At 40.1% G+C, this 21503-nt stretch overlaps 1 protein-coding gene across 1 annotated transcript in view; it reads left to right on the forward strand.

Annotated features, from left to right (window-relative positions):
- MKLN1 (muskelin 1) overlaps window positions 1-21503 on the forward strand; it is a 158847-nt gene that overhangs the window by 23707 nt on the left and 113637 nt on the right. The window contains exons 2-4 of the mRNA XM_067534992.1: window positions 5663-5732; window positions 16733-16875; window positions 18475-18563. Of these exons, the coding sequence (XP_067391093.1) occupies window positions 5663-5732; window positions 16733-16875; window positions 18475-18563 (302 nt within the window). The remainder of the gene's footprint in view (window positions 1-5662; window positions 5733-16732; window positions 16876-18474; window positions 18564-21503) is intronic.

Here is a 21503-nt window from a genome sequence, read left to right on the forward strand (position 1 = left end):
GTCAGTATAGGTCTTACTTTCTGGGTCTGATGATTGAGTGGGAGCAGTCTGGTGAAGAACTTCTTGTTTTGTCGATATTCAGGGTTAGCCCAGGCTTTTGTAAGCTTCTGAGAAGCAGTTAGGGGATGCTTGTAGATCCTCCTTTGAGTGTGCAACTACAGCACAATCATCCATGATGGTTACCGATTTTACTTTTGGTTTGGCACAGAAGCGAGGGAGGTTGAAGACGTTCCCGTCAGTCCGATGTTGGATGCCAATTCTCTATGCAGATCATCTTGGGTTGGCGTTTATGTAGCTGCTAGGAAAATGGAGAAGAAAGTTGGTGCCAATACACAACCTTGTTTTATGCCAGTTTGGATGACAAAGGGCTCAGATGTAGAGTCCCTGCACAGGATGGAGGCAGTCATCATGGAGGAATCTTACGGTGGTGGTAAATTTGCTTAGACAGCTGAACTTTGACATGATTTTCCACAAAGCTTCATGGTTGACAGTTGAAGGCTTGGTCAGATCAATGTAGGCCATTATATAGCTCCTGGTGGTGGTCTTGCATTTTACCTGGATCTGCCTTGCTGTGAAAATCATGTCTGTAGTGCCTTGTGAAGGCCTGAAGCCACATTGGGACTTTGAAAGTACTTTCTTTGCAAGACTGAGCAGACGATTCAGTAAAACACTAGCAAGACTCTTCCCAGCAATGGAGAGGAGGATGATACCTTGATAGGGCTGACTGTGGCAACTATCTTTATTTTTAAGATGGTGACTGTTAACATTGCGTAAGTCAGCAGGGATTTCAGTACTTCATCTGATAAGCCATCGGGACCTGGTGCTTTTTTTGTTCATTTTCTCAGTTGTTTTGCAGACCTCCTTAGATGTTGGTGGGTTGGTGAGAGTTTCCCAAACTGGGTGTTGAGGAATGGACTTGATGGTGTCATCAGTCAGTTGATTCTCGATTTAAAAGCTTTGAGTAGTGTTCCCTCCAGCACTTTTTGATGGATTCATTACCTTTTAGAAGGGTATTACCATCTTCAGATCTCAGTGGTGTGAGTTCACATAGGCTTGGTCTGTACAGGGTCTTGATATGCAGAGCTTCTTCTGCAAGACAATGTCTGTCGTTGAATTTCTTTTGCATTGTTCTTCCACCATTTGTTTTTGGTTTCTCGGATCTTACTTTGAACCTTAGCTTTGAGCTGATGGAAAGAGCTCTGCTTCTCACAAGGTGATGGATGGTTTTGCCAGGTGCAGAGAGCTTTTCTCTTCTGGTCCAAGAGGGCTGCGATCTCAATGTTATCGTCAAACCAGTCCTGATGGTGGTGGGTAGCAAGGCCAATGGATTCCTCACAAGCCATGTGGATGGTTTATTTTAGGGTTTCCCAGTCTTCTTTGACACTTACTTTGTCATTTTCCAGGTGTGCATATGGTAAGTTTTCCACTGAGGTATGCTTGGAAGTTCTCGTGGTCCACTTAGAATTTAAGTTTTTGGAAGTTGTATTGCCATCTGAGTGATTTGGATTTCTTTCTATCTTTTGGTGCAATCCTGATGGATATGGCTGACTTCTCTTAAATCCTGTATTCTTACAATGACATAGTCCAAGAGGTGCCATTGTTTTGAATGGAGGTTTTGCGAAGTTGTTTCGTACTTGTTGCTTTGTCTGAAGATTGTGTTTGTGATCACAAGGTCATGCTCTGTGCATTTGCCGAGTAGAAGGATGCCGTTGGAACTGGTCTTTCCTATTCCTTCCTTCCTAGTGGTGCCACTCCATACATTAGAATCTCAGCCAACTCTTGCTTTAAAGTCCCCTAAGATGGTTATCTTCTCTGTTTTTGGAATGGATGACAGAATTTTGTGAAGGTCAGTGTAGAAGAATTATTTCTGTTCTTTCTCGCTGTCAAGTGTTGGTGCATATGCACTGATGGTGGCAAAAGACTTATTGACTAGTTGAATGGGAGAGTCATAAGGTGCTTGTTAATGCCAACAGGGAACTCAGTTAGGTGGTTGACTAGAAGGTTCTTGATTGCGAAGCCAGCACCGTGTATTTGCCTGTCACTTGCTGGTTTTCCTTTCCAGAAGAAAGTGTAGTTACTACCCTCTTCCCTCAAATGGCCTTTGTCTGCACATCTTGTCTCGCTGAGAATGGCAATATCGATGTTATATCTCGAGAGTTCTCAGGTGACATGGTTATGGGCCATTGAAGGGAATCAGCTCTTCAGTGAGCCCTTCCTGAAGATGCCACGACAGCATGGAGCCACTGACTATCCCTGTGATTCAGCAAAGCATATACGGACATGTGATCTAAGACTCCATCTTTTACAAGTAACTTTCCGAGCTCATGTGACCCTGGACTCCATATTGGCCAGTAACTTTCCATGCACATGAGCTAAGCTATAAATTGCAAGCTGTGACATCACGACTTTGTCTTCATTCCTGCTTCTCATTGCAGAACTGATTTTCTAAGGAAACTTTGAACAAGGGACTGAATGACCTCCAACCTGCTTGGGTGAACCAAAGAGACTTTTTACAAGCTAGCAGATTAAAAATCACTACTATTATCCTGACTTGCAGACTCTGAAAATCTATTGTAATGTATATGATTCCTTAGCCATTTAATAACTCTCTTCTTTTCCTTTTATATTAAACCTTTAGTTTTTAGTTACTAAAGAATTGGTTACAAGTGTGCTTTTGGGATAAGATCCGAGTTATAAACTGACCTGGTGAAGTGGCTGATCCTGTGGGATTGGAAGAACTTGATACGTAATTAATCCGGTTTTCAGTGACCTCTTCTCATAAAGAACAGATTTCTGGGTGGTGGCAAGGGCTGGTTGCCGAAGGGGACTGTGTTTTGGCTTTGTGTTTCTGTGCTTCTACAAAAGCTCATTCTGTTACTGGTTTGGTGAATCTAAGGTTAGAATAACCACCAGTTTGGGGTGTCTACCCTATTTTTATCAGTCTGTCCTGAATTTGCCATTCTTAGTTGTGACCCACACAAGCACTGGTCGACATTATTCTCTATAATTGCTGCAGCCGGATCTTTTACCTGGAGCAGCAAATAATTAATTTCTCATAAAAGTGATCTTTGGAACCCATCCATCTCTTCTATCAAATATTACTTCCAATGGGGCATGAGCTGACCATGTAATGGCACCTATTTCTGCAGACCATATCTGTTTCACTAAGGTTTTAGAGATTATCATTAAATCTATTCTAGTATATAAATGAGGGTGTGAATAAAATGTATCATCTCATTCCCCTGGGTTCAGTTCTCCTCAGCAATCTGAGCAACTGAGTTGTTATAGAAAGATTAATGCTGCACCTGTTTTCTTATTTCCTTTGTTGTATTCATCGGATCTGGGCCAGTAAGGAATCTGGTGTACAATTGAAGTTTCCTCTAAATATAATTTCCCTTCCCCAAAATGTTGTAATATTTTAAAGAATAGTTAAAAAGAGCAATTTGCTTTTGATTGGGCGCATACACTGAGCCTACTGTTAATATCCCAGTAGTTGTGCCCTTTAATAAAAACATGTCCCTTCTCACCTTGAAATTGATCTTTAATCTGAAAAGGTACATGTTCAAAATATTATGCTTGTATTGCGTTTTCTCTTTCTGCATTTTTCAGGCAATGTCTTAATTCTAAGTTTTATCCTGTATTTTCTTTATCAGATTTAAGCTGCATCTTTCTGCTCCACCAGTGCCATGCGGTTCTGCTGCTCTTTCTCTCTTGTTTCTTCTTGGCTAGTTTCTAATACAGTGACTCGAGCTCTCAAATCAGTAATTTCCTTTTTTTCCTGCTAGAATCTTGGATATCAGATCATTTGTCTTGGCCTTAAACTCGTATCACCTCCCTGCTGTCCACGTTGGTGATCAGTTGATTTTCTTTGGCTTTAGCTCTTTCTAACTTTTCACTGCCATGTTTTCACTTGGAGTCAGAAAGGTCTCCTTACACAGAGTCAAACACTTTCTTGAGTTATCTTTTTTTAAAATGTTCAGACTTTTGTGGAGGGTCCATCCGCTATAACCATGTACTCTGCTTTCTTGGGAGTTCAGTGGGTTTAGGGCATTGATGTAACCAGATTACGTGTCCTCAGAACGTCAGGCAGCTATCTTGCGCTTGGTCTACACTGCTGTCAATGGGAGAGATGCAAGCTACATAATGTAACTTGTGTTTCTCCCATCGACATACTTACATTGCTGTACCGTGGCGTCTTCACTGCACTGCATTGGTGGGAGACACCCTCCGGTTGATGCAGCCTTACTCCTTTCCGGGAGGTCGATTAATGGTGTCAACAGGAGAGCACTTTTGGGATTGAGTTGAGTGGGTTTCCATGACCTGCTCATTCGATCCTGCTGCATCAATTACCAAGGAGCTGGCAGTGTTGACATACCCTTAGTCCATCTCTTTGCTTATGCTCATAGACCAATGGTTCCCAAACTTTTCTCTGCCGTGGCACAGTTTGATATCTTTAATTGTTTTGAGGCACTCCACCATATAGTCTCCAAATGAACTCATGAATATTCATAAACCAATTCAGAATTCTTTAAGTAGTTTTTCAAAAAATTCTGTGGCTCACCTGCTCAGGCCTGACAGCACACAAGTGTGCCATAGCACACTGGTTGGGAAACACTGTCCTAGAATTATTCCTGTACTGCTGTCTGGAGACTTCTTACATGGTGGTGTACATTCCTGTTTCTAGGATGTGGGGCGAGCTACTCTTCCTGGGTGTCCCTGTTAAAGTTTTCGTTTAAGCTTTTTCCCCTGGAAGCTTTTACATAAACTTTCCCTTCGCCAATCTTTTATACTAGTCAATATATGTACAGTTCCTCCTACACGGCATATACAGATACAATAAATCTCCTCCTTTTCTGTTGCCTACCGGGGCTTGCCAGGTCAAAGAACTCAGCTGGTCTTCAGCCTGAGCGAAGGGAAAATGGAACAGGGTGACTTCTGTCCACTGGGGTTCAGGCACCCAACTTTTTAAAAAGTGTCCCATATCAGTATATCTTTCTTTCCAGCCAAAGTAGTTCAGCACGGTAAATTACAAAGAAAAACAGTGGTCTCTCTCAATGTATGGGAAGGCAATCTAGATTGTCTAACGCAGGGTAAGCATTTTATGAGGCGTGTGTCCTATGCATCAATCTAAACCTATGGACGGGGTGAAGGCGACTTTAAATTTCAGGGTGAGAGATGAATTCCTAATTTCCTCACTCTGGTAAAATTTGAAAGCAATCTACCAGCTCCATTCCAGTATCTATTTCTTGGTGTCTAACAAATAGAAGTATACTTTAGCTAGATTGTGTTAATTCACACTCCCTTGAGGTGAATGAGGCAGTTCCTGCCACTCTGAGTTATGGATTCAAATTGTATGCAGACTTAGGTAAACATAAATGCATTGGTCTCCATTTATTTCACAATTTGGAACTATCTTCACAAGCATTAGAGGCCAGACTTTTATCTTTTAAAAAATTAGATTCTGCAACACAAGTATGCAGCAAATTAAAAAAGACCAACTACATAGCTACTTAAATAACTTCATAAATACATTGTTGACAGGGCCACATGTGTTTGTGTTCAAACTACAGGAGCTGTCGGCTAAAGTGGTGTTTTCTCTCTGCATTTTAACAGTTTTGGGTTTAATTAGTATTGTAAACTTACGTTTGTTTTTATTTCTTAGGAATATTTTAGTGGACAAGCCTAATGATCAGTCTTCAAGGTGGTCTTCAGAAAGTAACTACCCTCCCCAGGTAAGCATTTTAATTGTGCATAAACTCAGCCCTATTGTGGCTTCCAAAGGCCCACATTTTAAATTGCAGTTTATATTAGATGTGGACTATTGTTTATCTAAACAGCTGGGTTATTCATGCTAGTATTGAGTGACAGATCTGAGTGGTCAGACACCCAAAACTTTACTTCTTGCAGATTTTCAGGCTCCATTTTTTTTTTTTTTTTGGCAGGAATTTTTACATTTCCAACTAGGGCATGTTTGTCTCCTTGACTTTTAAAGCAGTTTCCTTTTGGGGTCACAATGTTATGTTATCACAAGTGAATTTGGTAGGTACCTTTTCATTCTTCGCTTCAACCTTCAAGATCAAACTAGAAGTGATGCAAGTTATGTTCTCATTGAGCTAATGATGGGAATTTGCCATGCATGCCTCATCTTCTCAGCGCTATGATGCACTGTGGTAGATTTCCTATGCTCACCAGTCTTGTTTCAGTGGGAATATTCAGTCCTCTAGAACAGGGCGCATCCTACTCATTTTCATCACTTACGCTGCCAGACTTCTAAACATGGAAGCTGTTAGAAATAATTAATTGTACATTTCCCCTGCCTTTGCCTAATTACTTTGTTAGAACATGGTTCTGTAACATCTGTTTGTTCACTTGTCTTAAGTTAGACACTTAATTGTGACATTGTATTTTCCCCATGGTACTCTGATTTCTAGAGCATCTGAGAGAAGTAAAATCTGTTCATCCTACCACTTTCCTTTCAAAATATTTGTTTGGCTTTTTCTCCAATAAATATGTAAGCTCTCCTGTTAAGCAAATAGATTTGCACCTTTGCAAAATCTGCTATTCTGCTTACCTCTTAAACAATCTAATAATGGTAGAGAGGACTTCTTTTGATCAGTTTTGTGGGACCACTTCAAGCTCATTACTTTTGTCCTTGTGTGACATCAAGGTGCTTTTGGCTAATTTGGTCACTTTGTTTTCTAGAGTGGTTATCTTACTGAGTTTACAATTTTTCCTGATCCTAGCAACAAGATAATTTTTTTTCCTCCCAGGACAACTTCCTTGTCACTTTTAGTTCATTAGATCACAACTTCTCTATTTTTCTGTTTTCATTAGTTTTTTTTAATTTATCTCTTTAGTGTATATTGCACCCTGTTGCCACATAAAAACAGATTTATAAATGTTCATAATGGGCAGCAATCGTAACCCTCCACCTAGTCACCCGCTAAGAAACACAAAAAAATCAATCAAAAGAGAAAAGGCTTAGACCCTGTGGGGCAAATGCTTAGCTGAAAAGATGAATGTTCTCTTTCAGTCTGAAGGCTAACAAACACATGAAGGACTATCAGTGTTACACAGCATTGAGACTGTCCACTGTGAATACCCTGTTTCCAGCACTCAAGTCTAGGGCCTTTCACCAACATTGTTTCCAATGCTCTCCATTGGCACAAAAATTCATCTACAACAAGTCTTCCCCACCGTAAGGTTTGAGTTCAGATAACATTTTACTTTGTATGCAGTTGTCAAAAGTTGCTCTTTCCTGTGTCATCTAGCTGTGATGAAGAATGGCTCCTTTTGGATCTTGTTGGTCTGTCATCTGATTGGTCAGTCAAAGGTTCTGTTCTGGGATTATTATTTAGGTACGTACATGGCCATGTCACTGTAGTCTGATTACCTGTTCTACTTTTGGGAACACTAATTTTTTCCTGTTTGCTTGTTGTCTGTGTTGTCTTCTGATTTCACGAAGCCAGAGATTCAAGGAAAACTAAATTTATATTTCACATACCACCTTCCTCTGGCTCCGCTAGTACATCTGCTCAGTCAATTTAAAATTACTTGTTTTTTATCTTGTATAGCACAAATGTGTTGGTCTGTAAATGAAAAAGAAATTTACTTTGTTCCCCACCTCCAAGCAATCCTAGAACGGTTACAGAATAATGAATATTGAGCCTGAAAAATGACTTCCTTGATAGCAAATTACTTTCTGTTTTCTCCCTCCTTATAGCCTCTGTGGCAGGCAGTGTGTTCCTACTTTGTAGGATCAGTTGGTAAGGAAATATCATGTAGAATATTCAAGGCATTTAGCCTCACTTTCTTTCCTAGGTGGTTTGGCAAGATTCTAGTTCTCTGGAACTGAGGACTTAGTGTCTATCATAGCTTGGGTTCAAAAATTGTTTGAAATTAAGCTCCTTTCCTCTAGGTGTTTTCCCTTTGATTCTACAGCTCAAATCCTTCAGAATTCTTGACTTAGCGGGTCACCTTTATTCTGATTGTGAAGGGTAATTACAAGTTTACTTTCACTCCAATGTTCAGAGCTGACAGCTGTAAATTGAACATTTAGCCCCCTAATGTTTTTGAGAGACTTCATAACTGTCACTTAAAATATTCCAGAGGGGTAGCCGTGTTAGTCTGTATACAGCAAAAACGACATGAGTTCTGTAGCACTTTAAAGACTAACAAATTTAATTTCTGCAGGCATAAGCTTTCTTGGGCTGTAACCCACTTCGTCAGATGTAAGGAATAGAAATCAGATAGTTAGAAGTGAGCTTGATTTTTTTTCTTATAAACTCAGGCAAGAAGTCAATTTAAAATATTTTTCATTTGGTTTTAGTTTTTATTCAGAGCTTCTAATAAGATCAGTATACCTCTTATGTATAGACATCCCTTTGTGCAAGGCTAGAGGAGGGATTGGGATGGTTTAGCACTGGGAAAACTTAGTTTTGTTCCTCTTTGCTGTCTTGTAGCAGACAGGCTACGAATCTCTCGAGATGCCTATAGTGAAATGAATTTTGGTATCAGAATTGTTTGTTAATCGGCTGAATTCCGTGTGCCCCAAAAGACTTGTGGCAAATATCTTATCAATCTGGAATGGTGGATCGAGTCATAAGCCCAGTTTTCAGGAAATAAATACTTTAATAGGCTAAAGCAAGAAAATTCCTATGGGTAAACACAATCTAGCAAAGTACATTTTATGTAGTATAAAAAATTGTTTTGACAGCTGTAGGATATTGAAAGATGTAAAATTTTGTTTCTTGCATAAAGTACAGTATCTGTTTTCAAGAAATTAATATTTACATATATATAATATAACTAGCGCAAGTTTTCATTGACATTGCTCATCCATGTTTAGCATTTAGAAATGAGATATGAGGAAATAAAGCCCTTTCAGTTCACTCAACTTGGTGAACCAAGAAGCTTTTATAATTCTGGGATTCAGAAGGGTAAAGGCCAATCAATTGTGTGCATGTAATGAGATCTGTATGGTGGAGATAACAAATATCAGTATTATTTTGGGGTATTCTTTTTTTAAAGCTTATGTTCATTTCCAAGGAATCAAACCTGCATTATATAATATTACATGCAAAACTGTGTTGTTAATACCAGTGTAGCAAAGTCAGGCACTCAGATGTTAGGAAATGCCATAATTAAGGTTGCCTGTGCAACCTTAATTTGGCCCCTTTGTGTATGTTATGATGATCTTTAATTATATGATTACACAATATTTTTCCATAGGACCCCTGCCTCATTCAGTGCACAGAATGGCCAGAACTCACTTTAATGAGCACCTGTTTAATATTTTGCTTTCTTCTCATTGTTCAATCTGTGGCCTCAGGCCTTATTTACTACACACTATTCAAACTTTGCTCTGAAAAAAGCATTAATTTCCTCCTGGGCTTCTCTCTGGCATTTATCACTAGTATCTGAGTGTCTCACAAACATTAATGAATTTATAGTTGGAGCACCTCTGGTGGAGGGGATAGGTTACTGATACCTCTGCCTGTCAAGGTGACAATTGTCTCATTGTTTCCTTGTCCTTCCTCATCTTTCTGTCTGTACCAATCTGTTGTCTCTTAAATGTCTTAATTCTGACATTTTCTAAATTTTGGGTTCTTGGCTTTGGAACTTGAATGTTCTTTTAACATAGTTTTGTGTGTAATTTCCTAGATTTTTTTTTTTTAAACTGGCAAAACAAATTCCTTCCTGTGGCGTCATATTGACATCCATGTGGGTCATCAGCAGGGTTGGACCCATCAGCCCCACCCCACAGATCTGTTACTTGAGCTAATGGAGTATCTGGGTGGATGACAATCTACTGTGGCTATGTGGACCAGCATAGAGGGGGATGGAATGCATTGCTGGAGGTTTCAGAGAGAGCTTCTTATAGCAGAGGAATGGTGAAATTTGGAAATCTTGCGTTCCATTCCAGGGCCTTGAGAGTTCACTCAATTTGACATAAACTCTTCCAAGAATGACCTTTCTGCCCTGCCCCTTCCCCACCTTGGCTCTTTATCCCATTCTCATTCTCCTCATTTAGTTAGTTCCACTCTCGACTCCTCAGGCTTCTCATTCATGTATCGTGCAGCAAGTTCTAGTATTGCCGCTTAGGACTCATGTCCCACTGTTCTCATCACTCCCAGTTAGTCTTCTTTTCCCCTGTTTTCTTGCTCAATCTGTCCCTTTGTCACATTCTCCCCTCTCCCAAAGACCTCCTCCAATCTGAGAGTCTCCCATGCTCAGGTTCCCCATCCCCACTGACTCCCAATTTCCTTTCCTGGGCTCCTCATCTGATCTGTGTAGCTCTTCAGGTCTTTGCCCAGCCAGTCCCACTTCTCCCCTTGCACCCCAGCTTCTTATCAGATCCATCTCCCCTCATCTCCTTCCCCACTGCCCCGTTGGGTCTAAGTCTCTTTCTCTTTGCCAAGCCAGTCTCTCCTCATGGTTGTAATCCAGTTTGTTCTACCCCCTTTCTCCTGTGTTAATCTCCAGTCCCAGTTTCTGTGCCTCCCACAAACATGCTTGTCCCAATGTACTCCCAGTGCAAGTCTGACTTTTGTCCCCTCTGCATTTGAATCAGGCAGCTTACTACTTGGGGCCAGTAGGATGGTCATTGAGAGCACAGGAAAGACAGGCTTGTTGATTTTAGTTCATGCCCTTGGATCTGGTATGATCTGCAGTAGCCTAGCAATTGCAGGGAAAGTGCTACTTAGTGCAGACAGAATCTTCAGGGAATTTAGCTATTCAAATCTGAGTGTCTACTGACCGGATTTTTATAGGGAAGGCAAAAGGCACATCCTTGATGTAAAGACTGCTCCTTGTCAAATTTAATGTCCCTGCTCCACAACATGGGGGCACAGTAGATTTTCAAAGAAAAGCTTGCCAGGATTTTTCAAACAACTTTATTTTTTGCTCATTCTCAGAAATGTCCAAACCGTGTTGAATGAAATTTTCCAAAGTATTCAGCCTGAGGCAGACAGCTGGCATAGAGAACTTCAGCCCAGATGTGGTTAAAGTTTCAGTTATAAGCAACTAAAAACAGGGTCTTCTAATGGAAGTGTCTGGCAACTTTAATAATGGGATGCTACCAGCACTACCTATGATAAGCTGGGGGGAGGGAAATCCTAAATACATTATTTTGTATCAGTACTTAGATATTACAGTAGTACGGGTTATAGAAATACCCAAAACAAGTGCATATAGATTGTGGAACAGAACCTGGGAGTGTAGTACAAGTCTTTTGAGTACAAGTGATTTTCTAAGATGTCGAACATCACAGGTCCTGTTGAAGTCTCTGTAATCTGAGGGGTCAGCACCTTTGTCATTTAGTCTCCTTTCTACATTCCTATGTTTGTGAGTAGAGCATCTGTTAACCTAATGCAGTCTGGAGTTCACACCTGGGGTTCATTTCCTCTACCATTGAAATCCAATTGTTTTTGAGATGGAACACAGTTTTAACTATGTATAGCAAAATGCCAACATTGCTTAGGACAGGAAGTGAACTATACTATACCCAACTAAAAAGTGAAAGTAAAACTTCCCTTTCTGTGCTATAACAGTCTTACCCTAGTTCTGCTTTAGACCGAAATCATTCTGGCATATTTACTACGTATCCCATGGCATATCTTTTTAAACTGAGATCCTGACTAGAGCTGGGTGAAATTTTTCAGATAAGTGGTTTAGTTGCTGAAAAGTGCAGTTTTGGGTTGACTGAAACTACTTGTGAATTCATGTTGAATTTGCGGAATGGTTTCAACTAACCTGAAAAATGTCAAAATGTTTCAGTAATGTCCAAATTAAACTTTGTTTCAACACAATTTTTTTTTTAAATTAAGGCATTTTAACAAAAGCAAGTAAAAGATTGACATAACAGCCAATAGGTGGTGGTGCATCTGTTGCAAGCTGTAGCCCTGTGGCTAGGGTAATCATGTGGGAGACCTGGGTTCAGCACCTCCTGCTCCCGCCTCATGTAGAGAAGAGCTTTGAATCTGGGTCTCCCCTATTGCAGAGTGCCCTTGCCAAAGGGCTCTTCTGGAATGGGGTTTTCTCAATCTCTGCTCTTGAAGCTGCTCCACTTTCTGTAAGTAAGTCATTGGAAGAGGGACATGGGTCTCTTACATCCCAGGGGAGTGTTCTAACTAGCAGACTGTAGTCATTCCCAGACTCTTTCCCTGGACCGAAGACTATTCATTAATTATGAACTGCTAGTGTGAATGGAAATTGGTCCAATAAAAGACATTATCTCATGCACCTTGTCTCGCTAATATCCTGTCACCAGCATAGCTACAGCTGCACTGCATATTTATTTATAGAAAGTGAAGCAGCTTCAAGAGCAAAGATTGAGAGCCTCACTGCAGAATAGCCCAGTGGTTAGAGCAGTATCCTGCAGGGAAGGAGACCGAAGTTCGAGTCTCTTCTCCATGTCACGCAGAGAGCAGCGGGGCGGGGATTGAACTCAGGCTTCCTATATCACAGGTGAGGCCTCCAGCCACTGAACTAAAGATTATAAGGCAGGGACCACTTCCTCTTCCTGCTGTCAAGGTACCTGAAAGTCTAAACAAAACATTTAGTTTCAACATCCCTGAAATGTTTCAACTCAATTTTTCGTTTTGATAATGTTTAAATGTTTTCACTGGGTGAAAATTTTCAAACCTGTCATTTTGGATTTGCCCCCAAATTATTTTTATTTTTCAAAATTGCCTGTGATTCCAAAAATCAAATATTTGTCCAGCTCTAGTCCTGACTACTAAGGTTTATTTTTTCAAAACAGCTGCACCTTCAAAATCAGTGTTTCCTAATGCCATGTTGAGTCACTAATTCTGTGCTGATTCACAGGCTAAGAAGTTTGCTCAGTGAATTTCCAACCCTTAATTGTTCTTTATGTTGAACTAAACCTGCATTGCCTTCTATTCTTTCCAGCTTCTTGTTGCTGGAAATGAGGAAATGTCCATAAGAAACCTCTTACTTTGAAAAGCATATATGATGGACATGATAAAGAACCTGAGTAGAATAGGAGAAAATCCACCAATTTGCAGCATAGCTGAGGGAAATGAAATGTCATTTGCTGGGTGCAGTAGGTGTTGGTCAGGTTGTTCATTGAAAAAGGAATTGAAAGTGGAAGTCTAAAACTTCAACATACATCTGAAATACTGCCCCTTGGGTTATATTTAATAAAGGGGTTTCCAGCTTTGTGGTTATGGTAAAGTAAAATGACTTGTGCCAGCGAAAGAAAATACATGACAGCTGTTTGTTGGAACTGATACTTTCTGGATCCACTCTTGAAATAGAATGATCCAGAAGTTAGAAACCTGTGATGCAGTAACCTATTCAAGCAGAAGCTGCTATATTCTCTATTTTCATGCTAATTCTAGGTTTACAAAGGAAATGTGAGTAATAAAATTGATAGCATTGGAGACCCAGACTTTTATTTTATAAGAGTCTTAACAACTGTAGTTATATTCTGACTTAGTACAGTGTATATACAACAATATGAATTTCTATGGTTGGTTATAACAGTTAACATATATAAAAGCATAGGTTTTTAGATATAATCTTTGTTATAAAAATATTGAGTAGGCCTTTAATGCAGTGAACTATGTTCACAGACAGTATGCTTGACTTCACACACAAACAGAAATACAAGATCATAACTTTTTTTACAGTACCTCACATTAATGAAATGTATTTACCTCCAGGGTGAAACATAACCACTGCTTGTTAGTGAACTGAAATTGTTAATGTGGGGAAAACTGGCAGAATATGTTGTGAATCCAAATGCAAGGACAATCTTAGGTAGATGAGATTTTAAATTTCTGATTCAGTTTATTGACTCTGAAGAAATCACAGTTGGAAGTAATACAGAGCAGAAGTACTCTATCCTTATCCCAAAAAATCAAACTTCCTAAGTAGCAACTTCGATTTGCCAAGTACATAAACTGTAGTCTGTTAAAAAGATTTTTCTGTCCCTGCAGAGTAAAGACAGATTTTGTTCTTCTGTCTAATCCCAAATTTTACCTCTTGATTCTGCTCCTGCTATGCAGATCATATCAGAGACTGATTTAAAGTATATTGTTAAAACTTGTTCAACTGTATGCATTAAACACACCTATACATTCAACATGTGGCATGGGCCAGATCTTCAAAAGAGCTCAGTTCCCATTCCCATTCTGACACTTTGGGTCTGATTTTTTTAATCCTGTGTAACTGGGTAAGCAGTTGCTAAGGTAATATGTATAACTTTTTTATGCTCCCTTTTCCCTTGTATCTCACTTTATCTCTCTGCTGAAGCACAGGCCAAAGTTTCTGCAGTTTCAGGACTTCTCAGAAAAATGATTAAACAGAGTTAAACCTCAGAATTATAGTGCAAACCCCTGAATGTTGGTGTTACTAGCAGCTGCAAGTCAACCTCAGTGAGTGCTATATAATTTTCTTAGTGAACAAACATTTAATATATAAACAAACATTTGGAATAACTGGTTTAATAAAAATATTAGGCACTGAACCTATTGTTGCTCCTTATACAGACATTCCCACTTTGTTGTCTTTACATGTATTTTAATGCAATGTTTCAACAGAACATATATACTCTTTTATACTTTCTGCTCTGATCTTCTCACAGATTTTTCGCAGTGTGGCATCAAAGTGCATGTGTATGTGTGGCGTCTGGATCCTCCAGAGCCTAAGGAAAATGAGACCCTCAGTTCCTCTCCAAATGCCTTAGAACCTCCTCAGCAAAACCATCAGATCTTCACAATCAGCAGCAATTTCAGTCGCTGAGACAATAGTTGACTATCCTTTTCCAACAAGATAGGGAATAAGCAGCCTGTATCCAACAGGGTGGAGGTGTTGGAACACAGCCTTCACAGCAGATGCATTTCTTGGTCCTTTGTTGATCAGCCGCTGAGTCTATAGCGCTGTCTCCAGCTCCCATGTTTATAGTTTTCATCCTGTGAGCTTTTTTTGGCTCATCCCTCAGATGGTGAATGTGTGGAATCTGTAAGACTGCTCATTCTCAACTGAAACTCTCTGCATGGCTTCTAAAACAGCTAGTGAGCTTGTCTGGTGATTACCACATCCCATTTCTAGTAGTCTTTGCCTTTCTGATAAGATGCTCGGCACATGTGCAGAGACAGGGGGTTTGACTAAAATCCATGTCGCCTCCCCATTGTTTCTCTCCCTTCCTTTGGACTAAAAAAATAAAAACTGCAGCATTTAATAAGCATGTGGGCTACATGTGAGCTGGGCTCTTCTGAAAATCTGGCATGTAATATTTGCCACAGTGATCTATCTGACAGACCGGTTGTGGAAAATGAATTCCCCTATCACACTGGAAGTTGTAATTCTAGATCAAGGTTGACGAGTGATGGCAGGGCAGCTTCAGCAAAGTTTGTATTGCTTTCTGCGCTTTACCTGCTTTGTGAGTAGATAAGACTTATCTGAGACCTTTGTGAATGCAGTCACTTGTATTTAAATTCTATGGACTATAGCTAAATAGCTAAACAGACTTAAAATGCCAATCATGTTTGTTTGAATCTGCAGCAGCATTTTATGGTTGGAATAAGCCCTCCATGTAGTTTGCAGTGGAAAGGCTTCTAGAATATTGTACATCTGTTCATATAATACCTTCTATTAGGGTTTTTGTGAAAGTGATCCAGAGTGAAATCAATGTGAAAGTAGTGTCTGTGTAGTGCTGGGGGAATAGAGCTTATTGTAGATTTTTCAACCTCTTTTCACTTGTTCTGTTGTGTGGGTGTGACAGTCCTATTGTAGATCTGTCGGTTGTGAACCTAGGGAGCAGAACAAGATCTACCACTCAGGAGTAAGTTCTAGATTGTTCTGCTTTTGTTGGAAGAACCTTCTTTTTGACCCCCGCTGAGAAAACTGTTCCAGAGTGAGGGAGGTTCTTATGCAAAATTAAAACTTCTTGATTCCTGGTGTCCAACCAGACTATTCAGCAGGAGCATCTCTCTTCAGAGGCACTTAAGAAGCAGGATTCTTTCTCTCAAGCAGTGCTGGTTAAGGTGATTGATTGGGGCCAGAAAATGTGCAGTATGCCAATTCCTCTCAAGCCTTGCACAGGTGTCCCTCTGTGCACAGGGGGGCAGCTGAAAGGAGATGTTCAGGAGCTAAACCCTTATGATCAGTTTCCTTATGGGCTAGGAGCAGCTCTGTGTAGCAAATGAAATGACCAAATCTAATTTGATGTGGTTTATAGGCAGTTGATTCATCTGTTACCTATGAGCCAAGCTTTTAGTGGCTCACTTTGCTCTCTGGGACCAGGTAATCTCTGAACTGACATAGTTAATGGAAGTTGTATAGCATCTGAGAGAGATTGAATCAACACAGTGTACTCCAGAGTTAAGCTTCAGTTCACGCATTCGTGCATAGCTGAGTTGCAGTTCTGCAGAGCCTGGCCATACCTTGCAATGCCTTCTGGAGTCTTACATCCAACTCCCAGAAGGAACACGAGGCCTTGAAGAGCATACTGGGTCTGACTTATTTTCTGCTTGGGTAGATTTCTTGTAAAGTAGTACTACTTAATATGCAGCCCACATCTTCCTTTGTTTAATCTCATTTACAGGCAGGGATAATATAATTTTGAATACCAACTTTAATTGTCATCCTCCAGCCTTGGTGTTCTCTATGAAAATTTGAAGGCTGTAATTTTCCTCCTTCTTAGGCGCACTCTGCAGCCTTTATTTTAACACTCAAATCCATTCTTATGTTCCTCTTTCCACAGTATTTGATTCTGAAACTCGAAAGACCTGCCATAGTCCAAAGTATCACCTTTGGCAAATATGAGAAGACTCATGTCTGCAATTTAAAGAAGTTTAAAGTCTTTGGTGGGATGAATGAAGAAAACATGACAGACCTACTATCCAGGTAAGAGATGATTTCAACAATTTGTAAATCATCCTAAATCAAAGACTGGACCGAAGTGTTCTTCCCTCCCCTCTTTTCTCCCAAATGGCACTCAGTTAACAGTGCAAAAAGGCTATTAGTGTAAGCCTGCTATTGGCTCCTGTGGCACCATGTAGAGCCCCATGGCAGAAAACTGATGTGATATGGTCAGGTCTGGGAGCATACATGCCAAAATTTAGCTCCAGGAAGCCTTCCCTACCTTGTTCCAACCACAGAGGATTTGTGGAGAGCAAACTCCTGGAGGTTTTGAAAAGCCAAGGAGCAACACTTGGGGCTGAGATTACTTTCTTCTGCATACTTGAGACTTGCACCTAAATTTGAGCTGCAATTGTGGAAAACTTATAAAAGCTCTTTAGGAGTTGAGTAGTTTGAGTAGGTTCTTGCTTGCATATGTATAGAAACTCATTATAACAGTAAAATCTGAACTACTCAGCTGCTTTACCTTCCTTCATATCGATCTGTCAAAGGACAGAGTATAAAACTAATTTCTTTCCTTTGTCTGAAATCACTTGATTTGGTAGTCCAGTGGTAGGTAGCCTACTGCCAGTTTTAGACTTATCAAAAATCTTTGAATAATGACTAATGTAAATTTGAGAAGGCTGCCTAAGCAGTCTCCTACCTCTCAAGTGAAAGGAACAGATAATGTTTAGATCACTAGTTGTACTTCAGGTGCAGAGGAGCCATACAGCAAGAGCCAATGTTGGTTGATTGGAGGCCTACAGCAGGAAAGCCCAGCTCTAGGAGGGGGTGTGTTGCTAGTCTGTTGTAGTCAGTACTTGTTGGCTACACTTTCTTGGTTAGAGTCAATCAGACTAGTGCTGCCTTACCAGCTGAAACCATATGACATGAAGAACCTAGCATAGATATCCTGCAGGACCACGTAGTAGCATTTCAAAAGCATCTTTAAATTTGAGCTACCCCAGTTTAGTAACTGTATATTGCTATTGCTTAGTGCTTTAATTGTGGGGTAACTTGATGGGAAGAGGGAAGAATTGAATCAGTATACTAGTAGTTTGCTGGTATAGTAGATCAGCCTTTCAGTGTCAACATAATTAATGAAAACATTTTTCTTCTCAATTTGTCAGAAATTGTTTCATGTATCATTTTTGATAAAACTGGATTTGAATATAGTTACATTTTATTATGAATCTTGATACCTTTCACTTTATGTAGTACTTTTCATCTGGAAAGCACAGAGCACTTTTTAATCAATTAATTCTCACAATGCTTCTGTGATGTAGGCAAGAATTATCTACAGCTTACGAATGGGAAAGCTGAGTTGCAGTGAAATGACTTGCCTAAAAATTACACCCTGAGTCACCATAGACAGGAACTGAATCCATGTCTCTTTGACTCCAATTCTCTACTCATACCACTAGACATGCTACCTCCTTGGGAGGTAAAGTGGCTGATAGCAATACAGACCCTGTTGCAGCATCCATATTTATGAATCAATAGTGAAATGAAATCATCATGTTTTAGACATGACCTAGATTGCGTTTAATAGTTAGCTCTAAAATAAAAGGTAAGATTTAGTAACTTTATTTATTTTTTCCACAGTGGCTTAAAGAATGATTATAACAAAGAAACATTCACCTTGAAGCATAAAATTGATGAACAGATGTTCCCCTGTCGATTCATTAAGATAGGTAAACGCATTTTTTCAGCATTCTGAGTAGAAAATAATCTCTTCTTATACTTGTGCCAGTCTTGGCACTTGTGACTATGCTGTACTCAGGCAAAATATCCAAAGTAGCTGTTCCATCTCATGATCTTCTAGGCTGGTTAGACTAGAACACAGTGAAGCCCTGTAACCAAGGAGTAATAGCTTAATGTTTTAAATCCTATGGACTGCAAGCATAGGAGAATACCAGCTTAAAGAAATGCAATTACATACCCAAATATCGCTGGGGAAGCTGCATATTGTCCTCCTATGAATTACAGTACAAAGCTTTAAAAACCTTTTCAAGTAGCTGAACTATTTACCTTCAAGGTTGAAAAGAGTTGAATTCTTCTATTCCCAAACTAGATACAGCATAGTTAGCAGCTTCCGTTGCCCCTTCCATACCTCCTAGACCTGCCCTGACTACAGAGACAATATCTGGGGGAAAGGGGAGCTCAGTCTCCATGATGTACTGAGTCATTGGTATCTCTGAGGAGGCTGCCAACAGGTTTATTAATTAGGGCCACTTGTGTTCGTAATTTTTGTGATGCGCGCAATTGTGTACTGAGATCCGGACTGAGTCACTTCCTCACTTCACATATGTTAACCGGTTTTAAGGGGGCAACCCCTTGAACCCCAACAATTACCAGGCAAGAGGCAAATTGTGCTCCGTTCGGAAGAGTTTATTACAATTCTGCAGAGTTGGAGAGAACACCGTCAGAAAGTCGGAGTCTCTGCCAAAAGCAGGAAATACATAAGATTATATAGGCTGTCTCCTACCGAGCTCACAATCTTAGACTTTTACCAAATAAGGTCATTAAGCCTGTTTGTAGCCATTTCATTGGCGGCTGAAACAAGGGCTTTTTAAACAGGTTGCTCTATATCTTTATTTCGACAGACGTTTTAGTAAATGGCGGCGGTGGCACATACGCAGAGCAGATGCATCCTGAATGAACCAAACTTTTTTTATTCTTTATTTACAATTCCCCCTTTTTCTTTTATACCAACCTTTGGTTCATTCATTTGTATCATTAAGCATTGGTATGACTTTATATTGTATTTCTGGACTTCTGATCACCATTTGGGTCGCTTGGGGCATTGCGGCTTGCACAGCGGAACTTATCATATTTCTTATAAGCGGAATAATACAAGGCATAATCATTAAACCTAGTAAAATAAAACAAAAGAAAAACAAAGCTTGTTTCCAGTTATTAAAAATTCCCCCCAACCATCCGGTGGAGTCTAGCATTCCAGTCCATGTTTGTACTGGTACATGGGCCAGTTCTTTCATTCGGCCTGTGATTTCAGCAATTATTTCTTGGGTATCTCCTATTTCAAGACAACAATTTGTGAGGTTAAATTTCCCACACACTCCCCCTTCTGCTGCCAGAAGGTAATCCAGGGCTAACCGATTTTGATAAACAGCGTTCTTGATCTTAGTATTTTGCTTAGCCAACACTAACAGGGCCTGCTGATTTTCTCTTGTGAGCAGTTCTACCACTGCCTGTAGTCTAATTAGTCGGTTTAATAGGTAAATGGGGGTTCTGTAACCATAAGACCCATCTTGGGCCCAGGATGCAGGATCATAATAAGCAATTATTCTTTCTGGGGGCCATTCATCATCTTTCCAGGTTCCTATTTTAAGTTCTCTTTTTTTCCTTTTTATTAGGACTGGTTGTCCCAAATCCACTCCTTTGGATAATGGTATCATAAAGAAGGAGGGTCGTAGATGTCCCAAAAAGCATGTACCTGTCCAATTGGGACTTAGGTGTGAATAAGCTGTTTTTCCACAGATCCAATAAAGCCCAGGGGGTGCACTTCCTTTTTTTAGCACGGTACCATTATGCCAAATTGTTTTTACGATCTTGGTTAAGTTTTCCCAGGGGTTGACAGAATTGTTTCCCAATGTAGAATTTCCCCATGTACCGTATTGAGACCCATTAATGATTTTAACAAATTTACAATTAGAGTCCCCTAAAATCATAGGGTTATTTACACCATGCTCTGTACGTTGGACACAATTCTCCCCTATCAAATTGTTGGTAAGCTCCCATCTGGAAAGTATGATGTGAGGAGGATATTTTGAGGCATTATAGGGAGCGGTCTGATTCCATTCTAGGACCTCCCAAGGCCATTGGTCCCCCCTTAAAGTCCCCCCACAAATATAACAATTTGTCACATTCATGCTCACGGCAATAGTGTGGGCTAATTCCACAAAAAGGTTCACTGTTCGTGGGGTGAGTACATGCTCCCATGTGTCTGCCTCTATTTCCTTCCAGAAGGCCTGATACATCCTTTTATCCTCCCCTACTACTCCCTCTTTTATTTGAATGATATACAGCAGGACACCTGGATCAGATCCCTTTCCATCTATCAACATACCAAAGGCTTTATTCCACCAATCCTGTCTGTCCCAATCTTGAGGTTTAAGAATAGTAAAGTTAACAGGATTGCATTCATGAGACTTGCAGTCCGATTTTCCCACTCCTTTTTCTAGTTTGGCGGTTGTACCTGAGGTTTGCCATGTTGCCCATTTTACGCAAGACCAATAGGGCACGTAATACCAATCATCAGCCTCACAGCCAGACCACCAGTTTCCACTATATCCCATATACTTATGTTCCAACATATAACTCCTTTCCCAATTTAATCCTCCACACTTATCGGGGCCATAGCTCATAGCTTTACAAGCATCGAAAGCTAAAGAAATGGGTTGGTTGTCTTGCCGGAGACCCCTAGTCAACAAGGGGCCATTTTTACTTCCCGCCCTAACTTCTATCCAAATTCTCTCGGGGTCCTCTTTAGGATCATAACACACCTTTTTGCTTCCTTCAGTGCATACCTGATAGGAAACAGAATCGAATTTACACGTCTCAGTCGTTCCAGAGCATTTGTAAACGGTTTTGTATATTAAAGTATGAACCTC

The sequence above is a fragment of the Emydura macquarii genome, unplaced genomic scaffold (assembly GCF_026122565.2).
Source record: "Emydura macquarii macquarii isolate MOO-44397 ecotype Brisbane River unplaced genomic scaffold, CSIRO-AGI_Emac_v2 contig_3470, whole genome shotgun sequence".
Lineage (NCBI taxonomy): Eukaryota > Metazoa > Chordata > Testudines > Chelidae > Emydura > Emydura macquarii.